Here is a 23,168-nt window from a genome sequence, read left to right on the forward strand (position 1 = left end):
GACCTTGGTTGACTGTGAATAACTGAAATCACAGAATGCATACCACGGACAAGTGGGGCTACAGTAATAAGAAGTGGGGGATAGGGATCCCTGGGTGGCGCAGCGGTTTGGCGCCTGCCTTTGGCCCAGGGCGCGATCCTGGAGACTCGGGATCGAATCCCACGTCGGGCTTCCGGTGCATGGGGCCTGCTTCTCCCTCTGCCTATGTCTCTGCCTCTCTCTCTCTCTCTCTCTCTCTCTCTCTCTGTGTGTATGTGTGACTATCATAAATAAATAAAAATTAAAAAAAAAAAGAAAGAAATGGGGGATATTGGAGAGAAAACCAATTTTAAAGCTTTTGGAGGGATTAGAAGAAATAGTTAAGAACATCTAGTTTGGGGATGCCTGAGTAACTCAGTGGTTGAGCATATGCCTTTGGCTCACAGCGTGATCCTGGAGTCCCGGGATTGAGTCCCACGTTGGGCTTCTTGCATGGAGCCTGCTTCTCCCTCTGCCTGTGTCTCTGCCTCTCTCTCTCTCTCTCTCTGTGTCTCTCATGAATAAATAAATAAAATCTTAGAAAAAAAAGAAAGAGAGAGAGAGAGAGTATCTAGTTTGATGCTTGGATTCAAGTTATGGTTGAGTCATTTGCTAGCTGTGTGAATTTGGATAAGCTACTCAGCCTCTCAGTGCCTCCATTTGCTTATTTGAAAAGAAGATACTGAGGGATACCTGGCTGGCTCAGTGGTTGAGCGTCTGCCTTTGGCTGTGGTCAAGGTCCTGGGATCCTGGGATCAAGTGCCGCACTGGGCTCCTCTGAGGGAGCCTGCTTCTCCTTTACCTATGTCTCTGTCTGTGTCTCAGTGTCTTTCATGAATAAATAAAATCTTTTAAAAAAATGTTTGCTATATATAATTCCATATTATAAAACATTTTAGGTGTATTATGAGCCTGGGGACAAATAACTAAATATGTTTCAAGTATTTTTTTTAAGATTTATTTATTTATTTATTCACAAGAGACACACACACACACACACAGAGGCAGAGACACAGACAGAGGGAGAAGCAGGCTCCATGCAGGGATCCCGATGTGGGACTCGATCCTGGGACTCCAGAATCATGCCCTGGGTCGAAGGCAGGCTCTAAACCGCTGAGCCACCCAGGGATCCTGTCAAGTATTTTTTTTTTTAAAGATTTTATTTATTTATTCATTACAGACACACAGAGAGAGAGAGAGAGAGAGGCAGAGCACAGGCAGGGGGAGAAGCAGGCTCCATACAGGGAGCCCAATGTGGGACTCGACCCCGGGTCTCCAGGATCAGACCCTGGGCTGAAGGCAGATGCTCAACCGCTGAGCCACTCAGGCGTCCCTGTCAAGTATTTTTTTTGATAATTCTCTCATACCTATGTTTTCATTCTTCATTTCTCTACTAGTTAAGCCAATATTACAGATCCTCTATCTAAGTCTAGGTTGCCCATGCTAGTTATCTAGAAAAGTTCTGGGAAACAAGAAGGATTGGACCTGTATATTAGAGATTTGTCTAGCAATTGCATTGTGTCACTCAACGTGGATTTTTCTTTCTTCTCTTTACTCTCTCTTCTGATTTTTTATCATGCCGTTGGGATAAAACTCAAGTTGCAAAACAGAGAGAAAGAAGAAAAATCAAGCAGTTGGGAATTTAGGTGGAGTTGGCAGGAAGAAATGTTAAATAACGGCAAGGAAGTTAATAAAAAACTAACTCAACAATTGATATGGGGTTTGCAAGCCAAGAAAGCAAAAGTGATGTAAAAACAAAATAAAAGGAGCCTCTGGTTAGCTCATTTGGTTAGGCTTCCATTCTACTCAGGTCCTGTTTTAGGTTTGTGGGATCTGATCAAATCCTGCATAGGGGCTCCACACCCAGCCGGGGGTGGGGCATGGGGTGGGGTGTCTAGTTGGGATGCTCTCTCTCTCTCTGCCCCTCTCTCTGCATGAGTACGTGCTTTCTCTCTTTAAAATCTTTATTTTATTTTTTTAAAGATTTTATTTTTTATTCATGAGAGACATAGGCAGAGGGAGAAGCAGGTTCCATGGAGGAAGCCTGATACGGGACTCTATCCCAGGACCTCGGGATCATGCCCTGAGCAAAAGGCAAATGCTCAACCGCTGAGCCACCTAGGCATCTCTAAAATAAATATTAAAAAATAAATAAGTAGAAAATAATGCATAGGGCAAATAAGAATTTGGACAGAATACATAAAAATTATTCTGTTTCTTTGCACTAAGGACAACTACATAAACTTAGACTCATGAATAGGGCTCCATAGTCTAATTTCTTTTTCAATGTGCAAAAGACAGCAAAGCAGACCAGGGCAATCATGGCAGTGCTAGGTCACAAGAATACTTCTAGAATTTTTATTCAATATGTAAATGTTTGTTCATAATTTGGGGCACTGATGAATTCTGACTGATCCTTATAGACCTTGTGTGGTTTAAATATCAGCATTTCTGGTGCCTGGGTGGCTTAGTTAGTTAAGCCTCCAACTCTTGATTTTGACTCAGGTCATGATCCAGGGTTGTCAGATCAAGCCCCATGTTGGGCTCTGTGCTCAGCACTGAGGTAGCTCAAGATTCTCTCTTCCTCTGCCCCTCCCCCTGCTTGTGCTCTCTCTCTCTCTCTTAAATAAATAAGATCTTAAAAAAAATCAACATTTCTATTGTTGAAATGGCTACTAATTCATTTATATTTCCCTGTACTGAGGGTCTTTCTTGTTTTTTTTTTTCCTTTATTATTCGAGGCTTGCTCTATTATGTAGAAGAAAACACACTGCTTTCCACATTTACTTATTCCATTCTATTTTCCTTTATTCTTCCCAGATTGATACACTTTAAAAAAATTGTCAAATTTTACATTTTATTTAAATTCAATGTAGTTAACATATACTATATTAGTAGTTTCAGGGGTTGAATTTAGTGATTCATCAGTCGCATATGACACCCAGTGCTAACTACATTAAGTACCCTCCTTACCCAATTACCCCATTCCTCCACCCACCACATTTAAACATTTTTAAATTTTATTTATCTTTTAAAGATTTTATTTATTATCCATGAGAGACACAGAGAGAGAGGCAGAGACCAGGCAGAGGGAGAAACAGGCTCCATGCAGGGAGCCCGACAGGATCACGCCCCTAGCTGAAGGCGGCGCTAAACCGCTGAGCCACCCGGGCTGCCCTAAACATTTTTTATTTTATTTATTTTTTCTTTTTTCTTTTTCCTAAACATTTTTTAAAGTAATCTCTACCCTCAACATGGAGCTCAAAATCAATCCTGAGATCAAGAGCTGCATTCTCTACCTACTGAGCCAGCCTGGTGCCCCCAAATTGATACACTTTTAAAATACTCCAGTGAACAGGGAACAGGAGACTAGGAAATTACCAGCAATGATTTAATCTCATTGCTTCAATTTTCTGTCGGGACTAGCAGTATTTGCTTAACCTTACTAAATTGCTTGAGGCTAAAATTAATTTAAATGTTGAAGGCTTTAAGGAACATTTACAAATGGTTATTTTTCTCAAACTTTCATGTGTCTAAGAATTACTTGGGATACAAATTAAAACCGTAGAGTCATGGCTGGTTCTGTAAGCTTTCAGTTTGGCTCAAAAAATGCAGATACACAAGCTGATTCAGAAGGCCAGAGATGAGGGCCATGGAATCTGCATTTTAAACAAGCATTCTAGGTTATTTTTATGTGGTAGAGAAAAAGAAATATTCCTTGCAACCAGATACAATTACAGGAGGGGGAAACCTACATTAGTCCTCTAAGTCTTATTTTTCTTTACATTGTTTCCTCCTGATTCAGCAAATCCAGGACTTCACTGCCTCCCCTCCCATCCTCCTTTGTGTCTGGCATTGGCATTTTCTTAGCATAGTTAGAGAGACGCTCAGTTTAATGTGTAGAAATGGAGTGGCGGAAAAGGAGGAGGGATGTGGGTGGGGAAAGGCTAGATCAGTATTTAGCTATTCTAACTGTGAAGACTGTTGTTGTCGGGCTGGTTCTAGCCGGCTGGTTCAGGGAGAGGAAGCCGTGGGGAGAGTTAGATCTACTGCAGCTGCTGTTACCATTTCTTATTTGCTAGTGTAGGTTCTGATGTGACACCCACTACCTTTTCTCCACCAACATGAATTTTACAGTAATCACATTAGATATGCCATAAAGAATACTATTTTAGGTACTGATAATAATCCTGGATTCATTCCTGTTTACAATTCTCTTTACTACTTTGAGGACTTTAATTTTGATCAAATCCCAGCTTGTTTTCTTGTGTAAACCGGGAGGAAAAGATTTGCACCAGATGGTGTCTATGGGGTACTTAAAGATTTTTGTTTGACATGCATCGTAGGTAATAATATGTGCATTATGTTTTTCTGCCTGATGTAGAGGATACATCACTGCAACACAAGTCAAATCAGCGGCATGGGATTGGTTGGACCCGGACAACTTTGTTAGGGGAGCTTTTATTTTCATCAACTCCTTGCATTTTATGTGCCTTCCACCTAGTATATCCATATTGTATACCGAAGAGCTTGTATTTTTCTTAAGGATTTTATTTATTTGAGAGAGAGAGAGAGCGAGTGCACATAAGTGGGGGGGGGGGGGAGGAGAGGGGGGTGCAGAGGGAAAGGGAGAAGCAGACTCTCTGCTAAGCTGGGAACCCCATGTGGGGCTCCATCCCAGGATCCTGGATCATGACCTGAGCCAAAGGTCATGACTAACCAACTTAACCAACTGAGCCACCCAGGTGCTCCTACCAAGAACCTTTAAAAGTGCTTCTTGCTGCAAATCTAGCCATCATATTCTAACCAGTTAATACGATTAACTGAAATGTGTCTAGATAATGTACACATTTCAATACAGTCAGTCATATGTAGTTAATTCTAAAATCTCTGTTGTCAAAAATAAAATAAAATAAATAAATAAAATAAAATAAAATAAAATAAAATAAAATGAAATAAAATAAAATCTCTGTTGTCTAAACCTGGTTCAGCTTGGATGCATAATAGAATTCCTCAGAGAGCATTAAAAAATATTGGTGCTTCCATCCAAATCACAGATATTCTGATTAAATCAGTTTTTAAAAAGCTCTCCATTGATTATAATGTGTCTAGGGAGGAGAGCACAAATATGGAAGTGTTTTTGTTTAGGTAAAAGATGCATTTCAATTTAGTCTCAAATATTACTTATACATTGGGACATGCAGTAAATGTGTATAACTATTTGTACTATTACACATATTTAAATATTGTATAACTTGTCTTAGATATTTGACCTTTTTTGGTATCTGTCTTGTATAATAATAGCCTAAAAAAAATAATAATAGCCTATAAGTATCTTACCTATATATAATCAATTTTTATTTTTTTATTTTTAAAGATTTTATTTATTTATTCATGAGAGACATGAGGCAGAAACATAGGCAGAAGGAGAGAAACAGTCTCCATGCAGGGAGCCTGATGCGGGACTTGATCCTGGAACTCGATCCTGGGACTCCAGGATTAGGCCCTGGTCTGAAGGCAGGTGCTAAACCTCTGAGCCACCCAGGGATCCCCTATTTAATCAATTTTTAAAGTAGGTTCCAGGCACAGGATAGAGCCCAAAATAGGACTTGAACTCAGAGCCCTGAGATCAAGAGTTAAATGCTCACCTGACTGCCCACCCAGCTGCCATACATACATATATATTTAAGGATTTTATTTTTAAATAATCTCTACACTCAATGTTGGGCCAAACTCAGAATCCCAAGATTGATCAAGAGGTACATGTTCTATGTACCGAGCCAGTCAGTTGCCCCAATAGCTAATAATTTTGGGGCACTTACTATGTAGTACATTGTATTTAAGTTACCTCAATCTTTATTTTGTTGATGAGGTAACTGAGGCTTACAGAGTTTAAGCAACAAATCACATGCCACTAATAAATAAAGCTGGGATTTCAAATAAAATTAATCTGATTCCAGAGACGCCAGGCTCCTTATATATTCTCAAGGGATTCACCCAGCTGATGAATATTAATTGGCTAAAGAATATTAATTTTATGGTTAAAAATGAGTGGTGTACAAGCTACTTAAAATATTTATTTATTATTTATTACAGATTTTATTTATTTATTTATTTTTATTTATTTATTTATTTATTTTTTTAAAGATTTTATTTATTTATTCATAGAGACAGAGAGAGAGGGCCAGAGACACAGGCAGAGGGAGAAGCAGGCACGATACAGAGAGCCAGACAGGGGACTCGATCCCAGGTCTCCAGGATCACGCCCTCGGCGGCAGGCATCGCCAAACTGCTCCACCACCTGGGCTGCCCGGTTTTATTTATTTATTCATGACACACAGAGAGAGAGGCAGAGACATAGGCAGAGGGAGAAGCAGGCTTCCTACATGGAGCCCCATGTGGATGTGATCCCAGGATTCCGAGATCATGCCCTAAGTCAAAGGCAGATGCTCAACCACCCAACTATTCCTAAAATACTTTTTTATTTTAAGGTACTCTACCCCCAATATGAAGATCAAACTCGGGACCCAAGCCTAAGTCACATGCTTTACCAAATGAGCCAGCCAGTTGCCCCAAAATACTTTTGCATATATTGCTACCAAAAGGAGATGTGAGTCCATACCTGTCTAAACAGCAACCATAGGGCACCTGGGTGGCTCAGTTGGTTAAGCAGCTGCTTTTGGCTCAGGTCATGATCTCAGGGTCCTGGGATGGAATCCCACATCAGGCTCCCTGCTTAGTGGGGAGTCTGCTTCTCCCTCTCTCTCTCCCTCTGCACCTCCCCACTGCTAATGCTCATGGTCTCTCTCTCTCTCTCTTTCTGGCTGTCTTAAATAAATAAAATATTAAAAAAAAAAAAACCCATAGCAACCATAAAGAACAAAGAATATGACTGAGTCTAAGGAACTGAACCTTTTTGGACCTTGCTTTCTATTATAGAAATGTCAAAAATACTTTCTTCTCACTCATTACTTCATACAAAAATAGAAGCTATGATTTTGATCATTCTTCTAAATATTATCTTATATAGTGATGCTTTAAAATGAGCCATATCCTTGGCTTTCCTTTTTTTTTTTTTTTTTTAAAGATGTCATTTATTTTATTTTATTTTATTTTATTTTATTTATTTATTTTTTTTGATGTCATTTATTTTAGAGAGTACATGCACACGAGTGGGGAAGGGGCAGAAGGAGAGACAGAGAGAGAGAGAGAATCTCAAGCTGACTCCATGCTGAGCAGGAGCCTGATGCAGCAGCCACATCCTTGACCTGGAGATCTTGATTTGAGTCAAACTAAAGAGTCAGGTGCTCTATTGACTGACCCACACAGGCACCCCTCCTTGGCTTTGCATTTGTTTGTTTGTTTGTTTATGAGAGAGCAAAAACGAGCAAAGGGAGAGGAACAGAGGGAGAAGGAGAAGCAGACTGCCTGCTGAGCAGGGACCCCAACGGAGGGCTTGATCCCAGAACCCCAAGATCATGACCTGAGCTAAAGGCAGATGCTCAGCCGTCTGAGCCACTCAGGCACCACTTGGTTTTGCTTTTAAGAACATAGTTCTGGGACACCTGGGTGGCTCAGCGGTTAAAACGTCTGCCTTCGGTTCAGGGCATGATCCTAGAGTCCCAGGATCAAGTCCCACATCGGGCTCCCTGCATGGAACCTGCTTCTCCCTCTGCCTGTGTCTCTGCCTCTCTCTCTGTGTCTCTCATGAATAAATAAACAAAATCTTTAAAAAAAAAAAAAAAAGAACATAGTTCTGTTTGGGGCACCTCAGTGGCTCAGTTGATTAAGTGTCAGACTCTTGGTTTTGGCTTGGGTCATGATCTCAGAGTTGTGAGGTGGAGTCTGCCTTGGGCTCCGTGCTCAGAAGGGAGTCTATTTGAGGATTCTTTCTCTCTCTCTCCTGCCTCTCCCCCTCCCTGTGTGCCCATGCACATACTCTCTCTTTTCTTTAAAATAGATAAAACCAAAACAAACAAACAAAAAACATAGTTCTGTTTTTTTTTTGTTTGTTTGTTTGTTTCTTTCTGACTACCTTAAGTGGAAAGCAATGTTGTATACATTATGAATTTCTTTGGTTGTATCTGGCACATAATGACAGTACATGAATACATAGCATTTAAAATTTTTTTTTATTTTTTAATTTTAAAAAAAAGATTCTATTTATTTATTCATGAGAGACCCAGAAAGGCAGAGACAAAGGCAGGGGGGGAGAAGCAGGCTCCCTGCAGGGAGCCCAATGTGGGACTCAATCCCAGGTCTCTAGGGATCAGGAACCTGAGCTGAAGGCAGATGCTCAACCACTGAGCCACCCAGGTACCCCGATAGCATTTTTTTTAAAGGCAAGTGGTCAGTGAATTAATAGTCTAATACTCCCTACCCACAGTTTCATCCTTTTTCTGGGTGATACATGGTTACCCCAAATTGAGTTTCTTAAAATTAGGACTGAAAGATAGGCTACGTTTTATTGATAATCTGCGGGGCCAATCATGCAATCTTCTCCCTCTGTCAATTTTCCCATTTATCTTTGACCAGATTCTCATTGTATTAGTATCTCTGTGATCAAGGAAGCTTGATCACAAAATGCTTCTCTTTTGTCTTTAGGTTGAATATACTTTGTTTCAGGAGACTGAATATCAGGGTGGAAATAAATAGCAACATTTTAGCTCTGTAGACTTTACCCCCTTTCTTCTTCTTTTTTAATTTTTATTTATTTATGATAGTCACAGAGAGAGAGAGAGAGAGAGGCAGAGACATAGGCAGAGGGAGAAGCAGGCTCCATGCAGGGAGCCCGAATGTGGGACTCGATCCCGGGTCTTCAGGATCGCGCCCTGGGCCAAAGGCAGGCACTAAACCGCTGCGCCACCCAGGGATCCCACCCCCTTTCTTCTTTAGGTAGTGTGTCATGTAGCACATTTATTTCTCTAACTGTGTCCTTTGTGAAAACTGTTCACTATCCTAGGTTACTCTCGGTGGCAAAATACAGCAGTAGTATACACTTAAAATACCGTTTGCTTTGTGCTGAGCATTAAGTCCTATACACTTTTTTTTTTTAATTTTTATTTATTTATGATAGTCATACAGAGAGAGAGAGAGAGAGAGAGAGGCAGAGACACAGGCAGAGGGAGAAGCAGGCTCCATGCACCGGGAGCCCGATGTGGGATTCGATCCCGGGTCTCCAGGATCGCGCCCTGGGCCAAAGGCAGGCGCTAAACCGCTGTGCCACCCTGGGATCCCAAGTCCTATACACTTACTGGGTCATTTACTCCTTATCAATTCAATGAAGTAATTAGTTCTATTTTTTTTTTTTTAAGATCTTATTTATTTAAGAGAGGGAGCAACTACAAGCCGGGGAGAGGAACAGAGGGAGACAGAGAAGCAGACTCCTCCTTGAGCAGAGAGCTGTAAGGGGGGGGGGGCGGGAAGTAGGGTTGGATCCTGGATTCTAGTGACCTGAGGGAAGGCCAGGCACCTAACTGACTGAGCCACCCAGGGCGGTGACTACTTTTAAAGTTTCTATCAAATATTTTTATAGATAACTTGTGCAATCAAGTATATTAAGATACAGAGAAGTCAGGGTACTTTTATTATTATTTTTTTAAAGATTTATTCATGAGAGACAGAGAGGCAGAGACATAGGCAGAGGGAGAAGCAGGCTCCCTGTGGGGAGCCTGATGCAGCAAGACTCAATCCCAGGATCCTGGGATCACCACCTAAGCCAAAGGCAGATGCTCAACCACGGAGCCTCCCAGGTGCCCCGAGGTCAAGGTACTTTAGAAGATCACTTAAGTAAGTGAAACTACAAGTCTGGTCCAGTCCCACAAGTTACCGCTCTGGGTTATGCTCTATCTCTTAAACGACTAAGTACTGAGTGAAATCAGAGGGGGGGAGGGGGGGAGGCAGACCAAAAAGATTGGGAAAGAGGAGCGCTGAAAGGAATTTGTTGGCTGAGGCTGCTCAGAATGGAATGTGACTCAAGAAGGCAAACTGGTTAGGACATTTATTGTATCTCCTATCTGGGATCTCTGGTGATAATAAATGAATAAGGTTATTTGGAAATGAATTTGCCATGTAAAGTATCATGGTCATCTGTTGCATGGTTTCATTCTACATGATCTAGAAAACCCAACAGTAAGTAACATAGCTGAACACACTCATTGCTAGCTTCCTTTGGACCATCAGTTTATTTTTATAGACAGCTTGGATTTTCAAAATGCTCCTAAATAGATTTCGTTCTCACAGCAACCTTGGAACAGACTCTAGGCTTCTTATAACAAAGGCTCAGAGGAAGTTAAGGAACTGATTTGCCCGAGGTCAGTGCTGGCTTCCAAGGAGCGAAGCTGGCTGGACCACACTACCCTGTCTGTATCTTTTAACCCCCTTCAAGCCCTGAAAATATGATGTACTGTAGTTTCAAAAATCTGCCCCACGTCGTACAGAGGCAAGATCTTTATTCCGCACACGGATAAAAGGATCTTCCAGGTATTGATCTTTGTTCCCCGTCTTGCCTCCGGGCGCGGGCTCGGGCGCCGCCAGGGCTGCGCGGGAGGTGGGCCGGGCCGGGCCGGGCCGGGCCGGAGCCCGAGGCGGGGACCGCAGGCAGCACACGGCCCCCGCGAGGCTTGAGGGCCGGCGTCAGGGTTCAAAGTGTGGACGAATGGGGCCCCAGGAGGGAACGTGAGGGCGAGGAGGGTGGACAACGGAAGGCATCAATCTCGCGGTTCCAGCTGGGAACAAGCCTCGCCCCCCCACCCGTTTCCTTTCCTCGGTGAGGACGGTTTGGCGGCGGGTGGGGAAAGCGCGTCCTCGAAGCGCTCTCGCGCTCCCATCGCCCTCCCGGCGCGCGCGCCCCGTCGCGCCTCCGGCACCCGAGAGGCGGGCGATGGCTGCGAGAGCGGACGCGGAGCCCGGGGGGCGGGTCCCGCCGCAGGTGTCGGATCCGCTAGGCCCGGCTCGGCGGGCTGGCCCGGCCCCTCGGCCCGCCGGCCGCCGCCCCCTGCCCGCCGCCCCCCCCGCCCGCCGCGCCGCCGCGCCTGGGGGGCGGGGCCGGGTCGGGGCGCGCGAGGGTCCTCTGCACGCGGGCGGGCGGCGCGCGGCGCCTCGGTCTGGGGAGCGCGAGGCGGTCTCCGCCGGCGTCGCGCGCGCTGTGTGTGAGCGGGGTCGCGCGCGCGCGCACTACAGGCGAGTGAGGGAGCGAGGGAGCGAGGAGCGAGGAGCGGCCGGGTGTGAGTGTGTGCGGGGGTGGGGGCGAGTGTGTGCGGGGGTGGGGGCGAGGGGGAGCCAGACCGACCGCGAGGCCGTGAGAAAGGGGGCGAGTGTGCGAGGGCGCCGGGCCTGGCTGCGGGAGCCGCGGTGGCGGAGGAGAAAGGAGGCGGCTCCCGGCATCCCGACCCCCTCCCCCTCCCCGTCCCCATCTCCTTGTCGGACTTCCAGCCCGCCCGGCCGCCCGCGGTTCCCTCGGAGGCCCCAGCCCGGCTCCGCCGGCCGAGAGCCAGGGAGGAGCCGCCGTCCCCAGGTGAGCGGTGCGGGTGGCTTCCCTCCCCAGGTGGAGCGGCGTGAGGCGGAGGCGCGCCCCTCCCCCCAGCGGGCGACTGCAGCCGGAGGGACTCGGCGACGAGACGGGGCTCGGCCGGGGCCGGCGGAGGCCGGGGGTCGCTGCGCGGCGGGAGGCGGCGGGAGGCGGCGGGGAGCCCGGCCGGGGCGTGTGCGGGGAGGAGGCTGGTGAAGCCGTGGCCGTGTGACGGGGGGACTGTGGGAGCGAGGCAGCGCCCTCGGGCGTCGAGTGTGCCTCCCCCGGTCTGAGGGGGTGTGGTGGCCCTGCGAGTGCTGGTCGGAGTAGAACACGCGTGCGGCCAACCTGTCCTTGAGAGTGTGGTGATCTCCTACCCCTGCCTCCATCAGACATTCCTGCGGTGTGACCGGGGGAAGAGGCTGTGCTGCCGATTGTACTGCACTTAGGATGGCTTAAATGCCCGGTTTTCCTCCTGACACGTAAGATTGTAGAAAGTGTGACAGTCATTCCTCTTTCTCTTTTGACAGTCCTCTGAGTGAGAATGAGCTGACAAATAATCGCCTATTTGAATCTTTTTTTTTTTTTTTGTAAGCATTTGACCACGATGCACACCTTGCCTCTCCATCCCCTCCCTTAAAAAAACCCCAAAGAGAAGATAATAACTTCAGATTTGCCTTACTAATGTATCCTTATCTCTGATTGCAGATTTGTAATCCCCAGTATTTTATCCCATTTGTGGGTTTGAAGAGAGATGGGGCCTTAATTGTATTCAGTGAGTGAGGTTATTATGCTAACCGTGTTGAATGTGACTTCGGTGTAAATTCTTTCAGCTTGCTGTTATTTTCCCATTAATTACATAAATTGTTCCCACGTCTTTCTTTCGGGAGTTGGGCTAAATTCTAAACCTGTATGGAAAATACACGGGGCAGTCTAATATGGGAGACACTCCTTTTTTGTGGACTTGACGTTTATTATATTTAACGAAACTCTTATTTGTTAACCATTAGAATTTAAATGCTCTGTAGATCTCATTTCTTTCACATTTAAAGGTCATTTTTTCCTGTTTTTTAGAGAAAGAATTCATTGTCAAAATACTTTAAGATATTTATTTGGAATAAAACAGTCTGAAATTCCAGTCATAAGGATTGAGCATTTATTTACTAACTTTTAGAATGACAACTTGTGATTTTAGAGTCATAGTTAAATTTCTTTTCTAATGCTTACCGGGTTATTTGGTTAGTGTGTTAAAGGGGAGGAGACCTATCTTGTTTAGAGGTAATTTTATTTCTATCTTTGTGTTAAAGGGGAGGAGACCTATCTTGTTTAGAGGTAATTTTATTTCTATCTTTGTCAGTGCAATTAATTTCCTTCTTTTATGCAGTACATTTAGTTGTTAGTTTGGCAAGATGGCTGTTGATGTTTTCATCTTTTTCTGTCTGCTTTTTTTTTTTCCCTCTCTTGCTTTCCTCTTACCCCCACCAGGTGTTGGAGTCTGCTTGTAGGGGAGGGGGGCATTCTGTGTTTCTGAGAACAGAGAGCCAAGAGGGGGAGCAGCAAATTCAGTCACTTAGAATCCTCCACTCAGTGAAGATCCTTTTTTCTGTTCCCGCCTTTCCCCCTGCAGGGGGTAAGGAGTTGTTTATTTCTAATCTTTACACTTTGGGCTACCAGCTAAAATTCCACTTAGGTTTCTGGTGAATATCTTTAAAAAAATTTTTTTTTCATTTTCTTTGATTGTCTTGAATTCAGTAGCATCTGAGGATGGAGGGGAGAGTGACAACAATAAATTTCCCTTTTTTCCTTTTCCTTCTCATTGAGTCCCCTTTTCCTCTCCAGAGGGAAATTACTAGCAATGTTTTATAAATCCTTTACCCCTTTTTAGCCATATCATGAAGAAACAAACTAAAGAGAATATATATATATATTTTTAACTCAGACCAATGAATGTCAACCAGCCTTCAGTCATTAGTGTGTTGGAGCACAGGATAAAACATGGCTTTAAAAAAAAATCTCTCTCAATTCTTGATTTCCTCAGTTTGTATCCACCTGGGATTTGCTACTGGGGTAAGTCACTAGCCGGATTTCTCAACTTCTCCCTTCCCTATGAGCTGAAAGACTGAACATCATAAACACTGGATGGGGTTGGGGGGGGAGGAGAGAGATCACAGCCAGTTGTTCCACAGTTTGAGAAGTAGCTTTTATCATCTTCCTCTGGGAAGCAGGCAAAGACTCCTAAACTGAGTGAAAATGGGTGGAGGAAGAACTTCTGTACCCAGGAACATGTGAAGAGTGAGAAAAACAAACAAACAAACACACACACACACAAAAGAAGGGTGAGTTTTGTGTTTGTTACTGGGGGTGTAGTTTAGTGATGTGGATTTGTAGAGTTTATGGCATGTTAGCTTACAGAATATTCTCTGCAAGTGGGATTAAGTCATAAGCATATGGGAAAAGAGCCTTGAGAAATTAGAATCTAATGTTATTTTAAAATCTGGGAGTAGATTGTGATAAGAATAATGAAAATATTTTAATGTTAACTGTACTGCCATGTGCAGTTTCAAGAGGTTGAATAGGAGAGATTAGGTACAGATGTTGGGGAAATTGTCTTTCATTATTTGGGAATTTTCCTGCTTGTCATATTAAGAGCTGTTAAATGGTAACACACTACCTCAAAATACCTGTGCATAGTATATTTTAGATTCATGTACCATATGCGTCTGTGTACATATTAGGTTTGCAGAAAAGAACTGACTTTCTGGCTTCATAACTCCTACTATGGTATTTTTACAATGTTTTCTTTTCCAATGTTTTTTTCCTTTCAAAATTGGCTTGAAGGACAAAAGCTACAGAGCTAGTCAGCTCTACTCCCTTAGAGCCTGGTCTGCATAGAACCCATCTGCTTATATCTTTTTTATTCCTTTTACTAAAATTATAAGTTTTTTTTTCCTTCTGACTTTGTTAGCAAAGCTAATTATTTAAGGATAAATTGTATAACAACGATGGAAAGTAGCATTAGGCTTTTTTTTTTTTTTAAGATTTTATTTATTCATTCATGAGAGACACACAACAGAGAGAGAGAGAGAGGCAGAGACACAGGCAGAGGGAGAAGCAGGCTCCATGCAGGGAGCCTGATGTGAGACTCCTTCCTGGGTCTCCAGGATCACGCCCTGGGCTGAAGGCGGCGCTAAACCACTGAGCCACCCAGGCTGCCCGGGTTGTTTTTTTATGAGAAATTGAAAAGACAAATTAGGAATTTAAAACATTTTATTTATTTGAGAGAGAGAAAGGGGGGAAGTAGTGGGAGAGAATTTTCAAGCAGATTCCCTCCAGTGCAGAGCCCAACTCCTGTCTCTATCCTATGACCCATGAGATCATGACCTGAGCTGAAAAGCCAAGAGTCACCACCAATCAAGCCACCCAGGCATCTTGATAAATTATGAACTTTTACAGCTATGTTTAGATGGTGGTACACATTGGCCTGGTATTAGATATTGAAAATAGCTATGATTTTTTTGATACTGTCTTACGGTTCAGTGTAACAGACTCCTTTAAAATAATTTCTAACCCCTAACCGTAACATTTGTCTCTCAAACATGAGGTTCTATGTTACCTGCTAAGGATAATAGAGAACAAAATGGAGATTCTGTCTTCATGGAGTTCACAATCTAATTTCATTGATCATTGTTCTTTTCATCTGGTGGTGTGTTCTCCCAGCAGTGTCTGGAGGAATCTACTAGATTCTTCTAAAATGTGTACAATTTGTCAATTGATGAAGTAAAATTTGTATAAGCATCGATACGCCTAAATAATTTTTGCAGCCCTTTCAAAAGTGGTAGTAAATCATCAAGTTGTGACCAATAAAAAAAAATTCTACAATTGTTGAATCACTCAGGTGTCTTGTAACACCTGAAACTAATATAAAACTGTGTTAACTGGAATTAAAATTAAAAAAATTCCAAACATACCCCTTAAATGTTTTTACTTTATTCAGCTCCTTACTTTCCCTTTCTCTCTCCTCTTCCCTTTTTAACCTTTTTGATATTAGCTCTTGGATTCATGTTCTTAGGAATAAAGAGATAAGATCTCCAAAATGGAACATGGATTTCTTTTCTTTTCTTTTTTTTTTTTTTTTGGTTCATGGATTTCTATGTTAGATTATAGCAATTCTCTTTTACTGCTCTGCTGTCCCATATTTGGCAGCATTTCAGACGTTGATAGTTGTGTTTTTGTTTTAAAGATTTTATTCATGAGAGAGAGACAGGGGCAGAGACATAGGCAGAGGGGAGACAGGAGCCCTATGTGGAACTGGATCCCAAGACCCTGAAATCAGGACCTGAGCCAAAGGCAGACAAACTCTACCACTGAGCCAGCCAGGTGCTCCCAGACATTGATAGTACATCTTGGAAATTCATGCAGGTTTGTCTAAATAGCAAACTTGAAATCTTCCTGAGTTCTTAGTTAGCTTATTCCTTTGACATGTGATTTAGTTAGCTGTATCTATAAAGTCTTCAGCTTGAGTGTATTAATCTGTTTCTCAACTCCTTCTTCTTCTTTTTTTTAAAGATTTCATTTATTCATGAGAGGCACAGAGAGGCAGACATAGGCAGAGGAGGAAGCAGGCTCCCTGCTGTGCCGGGAGCCTGATGCAGGACTGGGTGCCAGGACCTTGGGATCATGACCTGAGCCAAAAGCAGATGCTAAACCACTGAGCCACCCAGGTGCCCCCAACTCATATTTCAAAATAAGGTCCAGAAAGAAAATATGGGAAAGAAGGCCCAACATTTAGCATGTTAAGCATGATGAATTTTTTTAAAAGATTTTTTTTAAAAATAATATTCCAAGTTGGAGCTCTAACCTCACAACCCTGAGCTCAAGAGTTGCATGGTCCACTGACTGAATCAGCCAGGCGTCCCTAAAACATGGTGAACTTTGAGCGGGCCACACTGCATAGTGTATCTCAGGACAGTTTTGCAAATTTTGTGCCATATTCCAGAGAGAGCTACTTTGATTTAACATTCCTGTATTAAGTGAAATCATTAGAAGTTTTATTTGGATTCCAGAGAAAACTTTTTTTTTTAAGAGAAAATATTTTTTCCAGAGAAAAGGCTTTTTTTTTTTTAAGATTTTATTTGGGACACCTGGGTGGCTCAGTGGTTAAGTGCCTGCCTTCAGCTCAGGGTGTGATCCCGGATTCCTGGGATTGAGTCCCACGTTGGACTCCCTATATGGAGCCTGCCTCTCCCTCTGCCTGTGTCTCTGCTCTTCGCCCCCCCCCCCCATCTCTCATGAATAAATAAATTAAATTTATTCATGAGAGACACAGAGAGAGGCAGAGGGGGGAGAAGCAGGCTCCATGCAGGAGCCTGACATGGGACTCGATCCTGGAACTCTAGAATCACATCCTGAGCTGAAGGCAGACGCTCAACTGCTGAGCCACCCAGGCATCATCCTGAGACAACATTTTTTATCTTATTTTATTTTATTTTTTAATTTTTTTTAAAGATTTATTTATTTATGATAGACAGAGGGGGGCGCAGAGACACAGGAGGAGGGAGAAGCAGGCTCCATGACGGGAGCCCGACGTGGGACTCGATCCTGGGACTCCAGAATCGCGTCCTGGGCCAAAGGCGGGCGCTAAACCACTGAGCCACCCAGGGATCCCCGAGGCAACGTTTTTTTTTTTTTTTTTTCTTTAGACAACGTTTTTTAAAGAATATTTTTTAAGTAATCTTTACATCCAACATGGGGCTCAAACGCACAATGCAGAGATTAAGAGTGTCATGTTCCACTGACTGAACAGCCAGGTGCTCCATCCAGAAAAAACGTTTTAAAAAAGTTTAATCAGTTTTATAGAGTGCTTGCTTCGGCAGCACGTATACTAATTAGTTTTAGACCACAAACTATTTTGGGAAATTTAGTAACAGAACTACAGGTAATCCAAGGTAACAGTTTTCTGATCCTTTAGATGAATATGTGTTAAATTTGCATGTTAATTTGCTCATGACATTTGTCTTATCCAGTTTTATTTTTACTGTCATAAAATACACACAGCATAAAATTTACCATCTTAATAATTTTTTAAGTATGCAGGTATTAACTATATACCTGTTAGTGGTGTTAACTATATATTCTTGTGCAACTGTCTACCATATTCATCTCTAGAACTCTTCATATTGCATAAACAAACTGTTTCCTAATAAAACTAAGTCTCGATTCCCCCAACACCCCAACCCCTGGCAACCACCATTCTATTTTCTGTGAATTTGGCTATTATATACTGATGCATAATCTCTTCCCAAGTTCATCCATGTGGTGTAGTATGTATTGGAATTTTTTTTATTTTTTATTTTTTTAAAAGATTTTATTTATTTATGAGAGACATAGAGAGAGAGGCAGAGACACAGGCAGAGGAAGAAGCAGGCTCCATGCAGGAAGTCTGACGTGGGACTTGATCCTGGGTCCCCAGGATCAGGCCCTGGGTTGAAGGTGGCCCTAAACCGCTGAGCCACCCAGGCTGCCCTGTATTGGAATTTAATTCCTTTTTAAGGCATTATATGTATATTCTGTATTTTACTCTTTTATTTTTTAATAAATTAATTTTTATTGGTGTTCGATTTACCAACATACAGAATAACACCCAGTGCTCATCCCGTCAAGTGTCCCCCTCAATGCCCGTCACCCACTCACCCCCACCCCCCCGCCCTCCTCCCCTTCCACCACCCCTAGTTCGTTTCCCAGAGTTAGGAGTCTTTATGTTCTGTCTCCCTTTCTGACATTTCCCACACATTTCTTCTCCCTTCCCTTCTATTCCCTTTCACTATTATTTATATTCCCCAAATGAGTGAGAACATACACTGTTTGTCCTTCTCCAATTGACTTATTTCACTCAGCTGTATTTTACTCTTTTAGTCATCTTTTGATGAACACTTGGGTTGCTTTTACCTCTAGTTATTATAATGCTGCTGTGAACATGTGTGTGCAGACCCCTCTTTGTGAAGACTCTGCCTTCATTTCTTCTGGTTATATACCTAAAACTAGAATTACTAGGTCAAATGGTAATTCTGTTTTTAAGTTGTTTCTTTTTTTTTTTTTTTAAGATTTTATTTATTTATTCATGAGAGAGAGAGAGGCAGAGACAGGCAGAGGGAGAAGCAGGCTCTGTGCAGAGAGCCTGTTGTGGGACTCCATCCCTGGGACTCCAGGACCACGCCTTGGGCTGAAGGCGGCGCTAAACCACTGAGCCACCCAGGGATCCCAAGAGAATCCCTCTTATAAACAATACCACTACTTGCTGATGTCTGCAAACTTTGATGTTAAGGGAATAATTTCCTATAACTTTTGGGCAAGGTATGGTAGACTATACTTGTTAAGGTAAAGTTCTATGGCCTACAATAAAGAATTACCAAATATTGACATAAGCAAAAGAGGTAGTAGGTGGTCCAAGGTTATGGCACCACACAATTGTCTGGGATTCAAGTTCTAACAGGTAGCTGTGCTTTTCTTAGGGTTCACTCCTGTCCTCATAGTCCAGGTGGTAGTTAGTCCTGACATTTACATTCTAGGTTAGCAGGATGGAAGAAGGGCAAAGGGGCGGCAGCATATCTCTCAAATATGCATTTTTTTAAAAGATTTTATTTATTCATGAGAGACCCATAGAGATGCAGAGACATAGGGAGAGGGAGAAGCAGGCTTCTCATTGAATAAAATTTACTTATATGACTGCATCTTGTCTGCCATGGAGTGTATAGAATTTGAATTCACTCTGGACTTTATCACTTTGTAATTTTGCAAATCTAGACAAGGTTAACTAACATCTCTCCTGGAACAGCCTCACTTGCCAAATGAACACAATAATGCTTCAAGGGATGGTTGTGAAATGAGAAGCTACAAATTGCCTAACACAATATTTGGTATATATATGATCACTTACAATGTGGAATTCTTATATTTTTCCAGATTCCTTTCAGTGTCTTTAGGCATGGTAGAAAAAAGTAGAAAGAAATCGGAAAACCTGAAACCTATTTCTGGCTTAATTATTGTGGTAATTGTCCCCTCTCAGTCTTTGGATTCTAAGTTTATATGCTGTGTCTTTTTTTTTTAATTAATTTTTAATTATTTTTATTGGAGTTCAATTTGCCAACATATAGCATATCTATATGCTGTGTCTTACCTGGAATAATTTTCCTAGTAGTAAGAGGTACCTTAATATCTTCAAATGGTACATTGTAATTGTGCTTTTTTCCCCTAGCGGAATAATTACCATTGGGAAGGGGTTCTCATGAGATAAATGAATGAATTACTTTATTTATGAATTCCCATTTATTAGCCCTGCCTAGACTATTGATAGATGACACTGACTTTGTTTTTTTTTAAGATTTTATTTAATTATTCATGAGAGACAGAGAGAGGAGAGACATAGAGGGAGAGATGACAGTGACTGTTATTGGTGTGTGTATCCAGAAGTTTGCATGGGAAAACTATCTCAAATGTAAAAGTGAATTTTCTTTGAATGTCTCCTTGTTAAAAAAAAAACAAAAAAAAAAAAACAAAAGAAAAACAGTAGCAGTTTATCAGTATTTATTTATTTATTTATTGTAGCATTTATTTAGTATCTGATATTTGCACATTGTTTTCCTTGATACTGTGGTGGAAATGAAGAAACAGGAAGAAAATTAGTTGATCTGAGTTTACATTACTCCTTTGTATATGTGGACATTTGCAAATGCTGTATTTTTCTGACTTATTTTTCTGACTGTTGGAGAATGAACTCTTTTCTTAAAAATACCTTACTGGGTAACCAAACCTATTCCTTTAAGTGTCGTGGGGAAAAAAAAGAACCATTTTACCTTTACAAGGGAGTCTTTAATGGCTTTTAAAACTGACTATAATCTGAAGTTTTTTATTTTTAAGAATCAGGACTATCATTTTATTGGTGGATTTTTGGTCTCCTGGACTGTGTAGATTTAGCGTTATGCTTTTGACTCTCATCAGTCCCCCCCCCCCCCCCGGGTGTTCATGGATGGGATAAATAGAAAAAATAGATATGTTGGAGGAGGCACTGGCCTACTGGTTTCCACCTGACCCACAGGAAGGTGGCCTCCCAGGAGGGCCATAGATTGGAGGGGGGAGGGGAAGGGGGAGGGAAAGGGGGAGGGAACGCAGAGCCTCTGCCTTTGTGGTTGGAAAGTCTTTGTTGTTGGTATTCTTAGATGTGAATTCCAGTAGAGCAGCCTGATAAAGGCAAGCAACCCTGGGTGCCTGAGGATGGTCAGCTGCTCCACTACCTGTTGAAATAGAAGAGGACCATTGGGTAGCAAGAGTTGTGCTTTTTCTTTCTCTGGCAATAAACTGGTCTTTGGAGATCATTGTAAAATTATACTGGATAAAAAATTGGTTGGTGTCTCTTGAAGATACCAGCACCAATGAGATGGTAATTAACAAGCTGGAGGTTGTTAAGCTGACTTGCCCTTTTCAAGCTGGGGATGTCATCTACTTGATGTACATTGGAACACAATGTGGCATACCTCTGTGATTCTTTATATGAAAAGCAAGACAAATCTTTTGAAGCTGATAAAAATGTATTTCAGGGGCACCTGGGTAGCTCAGTGGTTGAGTGTCATCTGCATTTGGCTCAGGTTGTGATCCCAGGATCCTGGGATCGAATTCTGCATTGGGCTCCCCACAGGGAGCCTGCTTCTCCCTCTACCCATGTCTTTGCTGCGCTCTCTGTGTTTCTCATGAATAAATAAAATATTTTAAAAAATTGTATTCCGTATGAACAAAGGTATCTTGGTACAGGGCAACAAGGTCATGATCCCCAGATCTTGTCATATTGGCTGCCACTAGGTGGGCTTTGAGGAACACAGTCATTGACATTGATGTTGGAACTCTTCAAACTGGTGTCTACCTCTTTCATAGAGTTTTCTGTAGGGTGACAGCATTTCTCTAGTTTCAGATCTGGTTGTGCGGGTATCTCCTATGAAAGTATGTAGTCCCGTTGTGTCAAATGATGAGATCTCTAGCCTTGCTTCCAGATCATGAAGGCGAGAAAGAACATTATTTTCTTTGTTAGAATCCCAGGGTCAAGAGGATTTGGAGCCCATTAAAAAGAAAATGAAAGAAAGAAAAAAAAAGAAGAAAATGAAAGGAGGGAAACCTGGGTGGCTTAGTCACTTAAGCATCTGCCTTTGGCTCATTCATGATCCCACAGTCCTGGGATCGAGCCCCACTGTTGGACTTCCTGCTGGACAGGGAGTCTTCTCCTTTTTTTGCCCCTCTCCCCTGCTCTTGCTCTCTCTCTAAATAAAATAAAAAATATGTATTTATTTTTTAAAAAAGATGTATTTATTCATGAAAGACCGAGAGAGAGTCAGAGACATAGAGAGAGAAGCAGGCTTCTCGCAGAGAGCCTGATGTGGGATTTGGTCCCCGCACCGGGATCATGTCCTGAGCCAAAGGCAGACACTCAACCACTGAGCCACCTAGGGGTCCCAGAAATCTGTAAAAAAAAAAATAAAGGAGATGGGGAGGCTAACCTGAACTTGGCTGTTGTCAGTTACATACTAGTGTGGAAACACCCAAAGATTATGCAAGGGTATTAGAGCTGCAGCCATGAAGCCAGACATGGTGATGCTCACGTGCATGATCTATCGGGAGTTGCTGCACAACTACATGAGACTGTAGCCCAGGTGTGTGTTTGTCTGATTATAAAATGATTAAAAAACATCATGTATTACTCTTGTGGCTTGGGCATTTTCTATGACTTGTCACATCAGTATTGGCAAGCATTTCTGCTTCCCAGTTGCCAGTGGTTGTAACATCCTATCCTGATTTCTGTTGGGACCTGATTTCTGTTGTACTCATTCAGTACACATTCACGCAGTAAAATTCAGTCATACTGGTCAACAAATGATGTTTAAGACCCAGGTGTCAGGGAAGGCACCAAGATGGCTCCAGAGTATTGGAGTATTGGCTCCATTGACAGGGTGTTTCCAAAACAACTCGGTCTAAATGGGTCATTTTTACAGTGCCCCTTTCAAGGGAAACTGGGGATCTCTACATTAGGTACTCTGGTGCGACTTTCCTTTTGTGGAGCTTTTCCTTTGAAACTTCTCAATGACGACATCTTCCACAGCTGCAGGTCACACTCGTGTGTATCTCCCATGTTATTTTATTCCTTCCCTGCTTTCCCGTGATTGATGCCTTTGAGACCCTGGGTTGTGGGGCAGATGGGTGAGTGTTGTAGTCATAGCAGGCCACGGTTGTGGGGGGGGTGCTGTGTGTGTGTGTGTGTGTGTGTGTGTGTGTGTGTGGTGGCTCATTTGGCTTATGATGTTCTAGTCTAATTGTGTGCATCATGTTAAGGGTGGAGTAGGCCCTTCTGACTGAGAACCTGGAGAATGCATGACTGGTGTATGAGGGACCACTTCTAAGTTCTGTAATGCTGGAAGCTGTTCATCTGAATGGCCGTTGCTTCCCTTAGTTCTTAGCCTTGTTCTTTTTTCTATGTTACATTTGCCATTAGGATTTTTTTGGTGGGGGGGATTTTTGTTTAGGTAGGCTCCTTGCCCAATGTGAGGATTGAACTCACAACCGAGGTCAACAGTCGCATTCTTTACTGACTGAGCCAGCCAGAGAC

The 23,168-nt window shown here is 42.7% G+C and overlaps 1 protein-coding gene across 11 annotated transcripts in view; it reads left to right on the forward strand.

Annotated features, from left to right (window-relative positions):
* The window catches only part of RIMKLB (ribosomal modification protein rimK like family member B), a 171,083-nt gene that overhangs the window by 90,483 nt on the left and 57,432 nt on the right, over nucleotides 1-23,168 (forward strand). Inside the window, exon 1 of one of the 11 annotated variants that reach the window (XM_038576725.1) lies at nucleotides 11,114-11,199. The exons of 7 other annotated variants lie outside the window; for them this stretch is intronic. Coding sequence is in view for 1 of the 4 variants with exons in the window: in XM_038576719.1 (XP_038432647.1) it covers nucleotides 11,987-12,009 (23 nt within the window). In the remaining 3 variants the exon portion in view is untranslated. Of the gene's footprint in view, nucleotides 1-11,113; nucleotides 11,244-11,280; nucleotides 11,534-11,825; nucleotides 12,010-23,168 lie in introns of those variants that run through there. 3 more of the 11 variants (XM_038576724.1, XM_038576721.1, XM_038576719.1) reach the window with 3 other exon arrangements.

This window comes from Canis lupus, chromosome 27, assembly GCF_011100685.1.
Source record: "Canis lupus familiaris isolate Mischka breed German Shepherd chromosome 27, alternate assembly UU_Cfam_GSD_1.0, whole genome shotgun sequence".
NCBI lineage: Eukaryota > Metazoa > Chordata > Mammalia > Carnivora > Canidae > Canis > Canis lupus.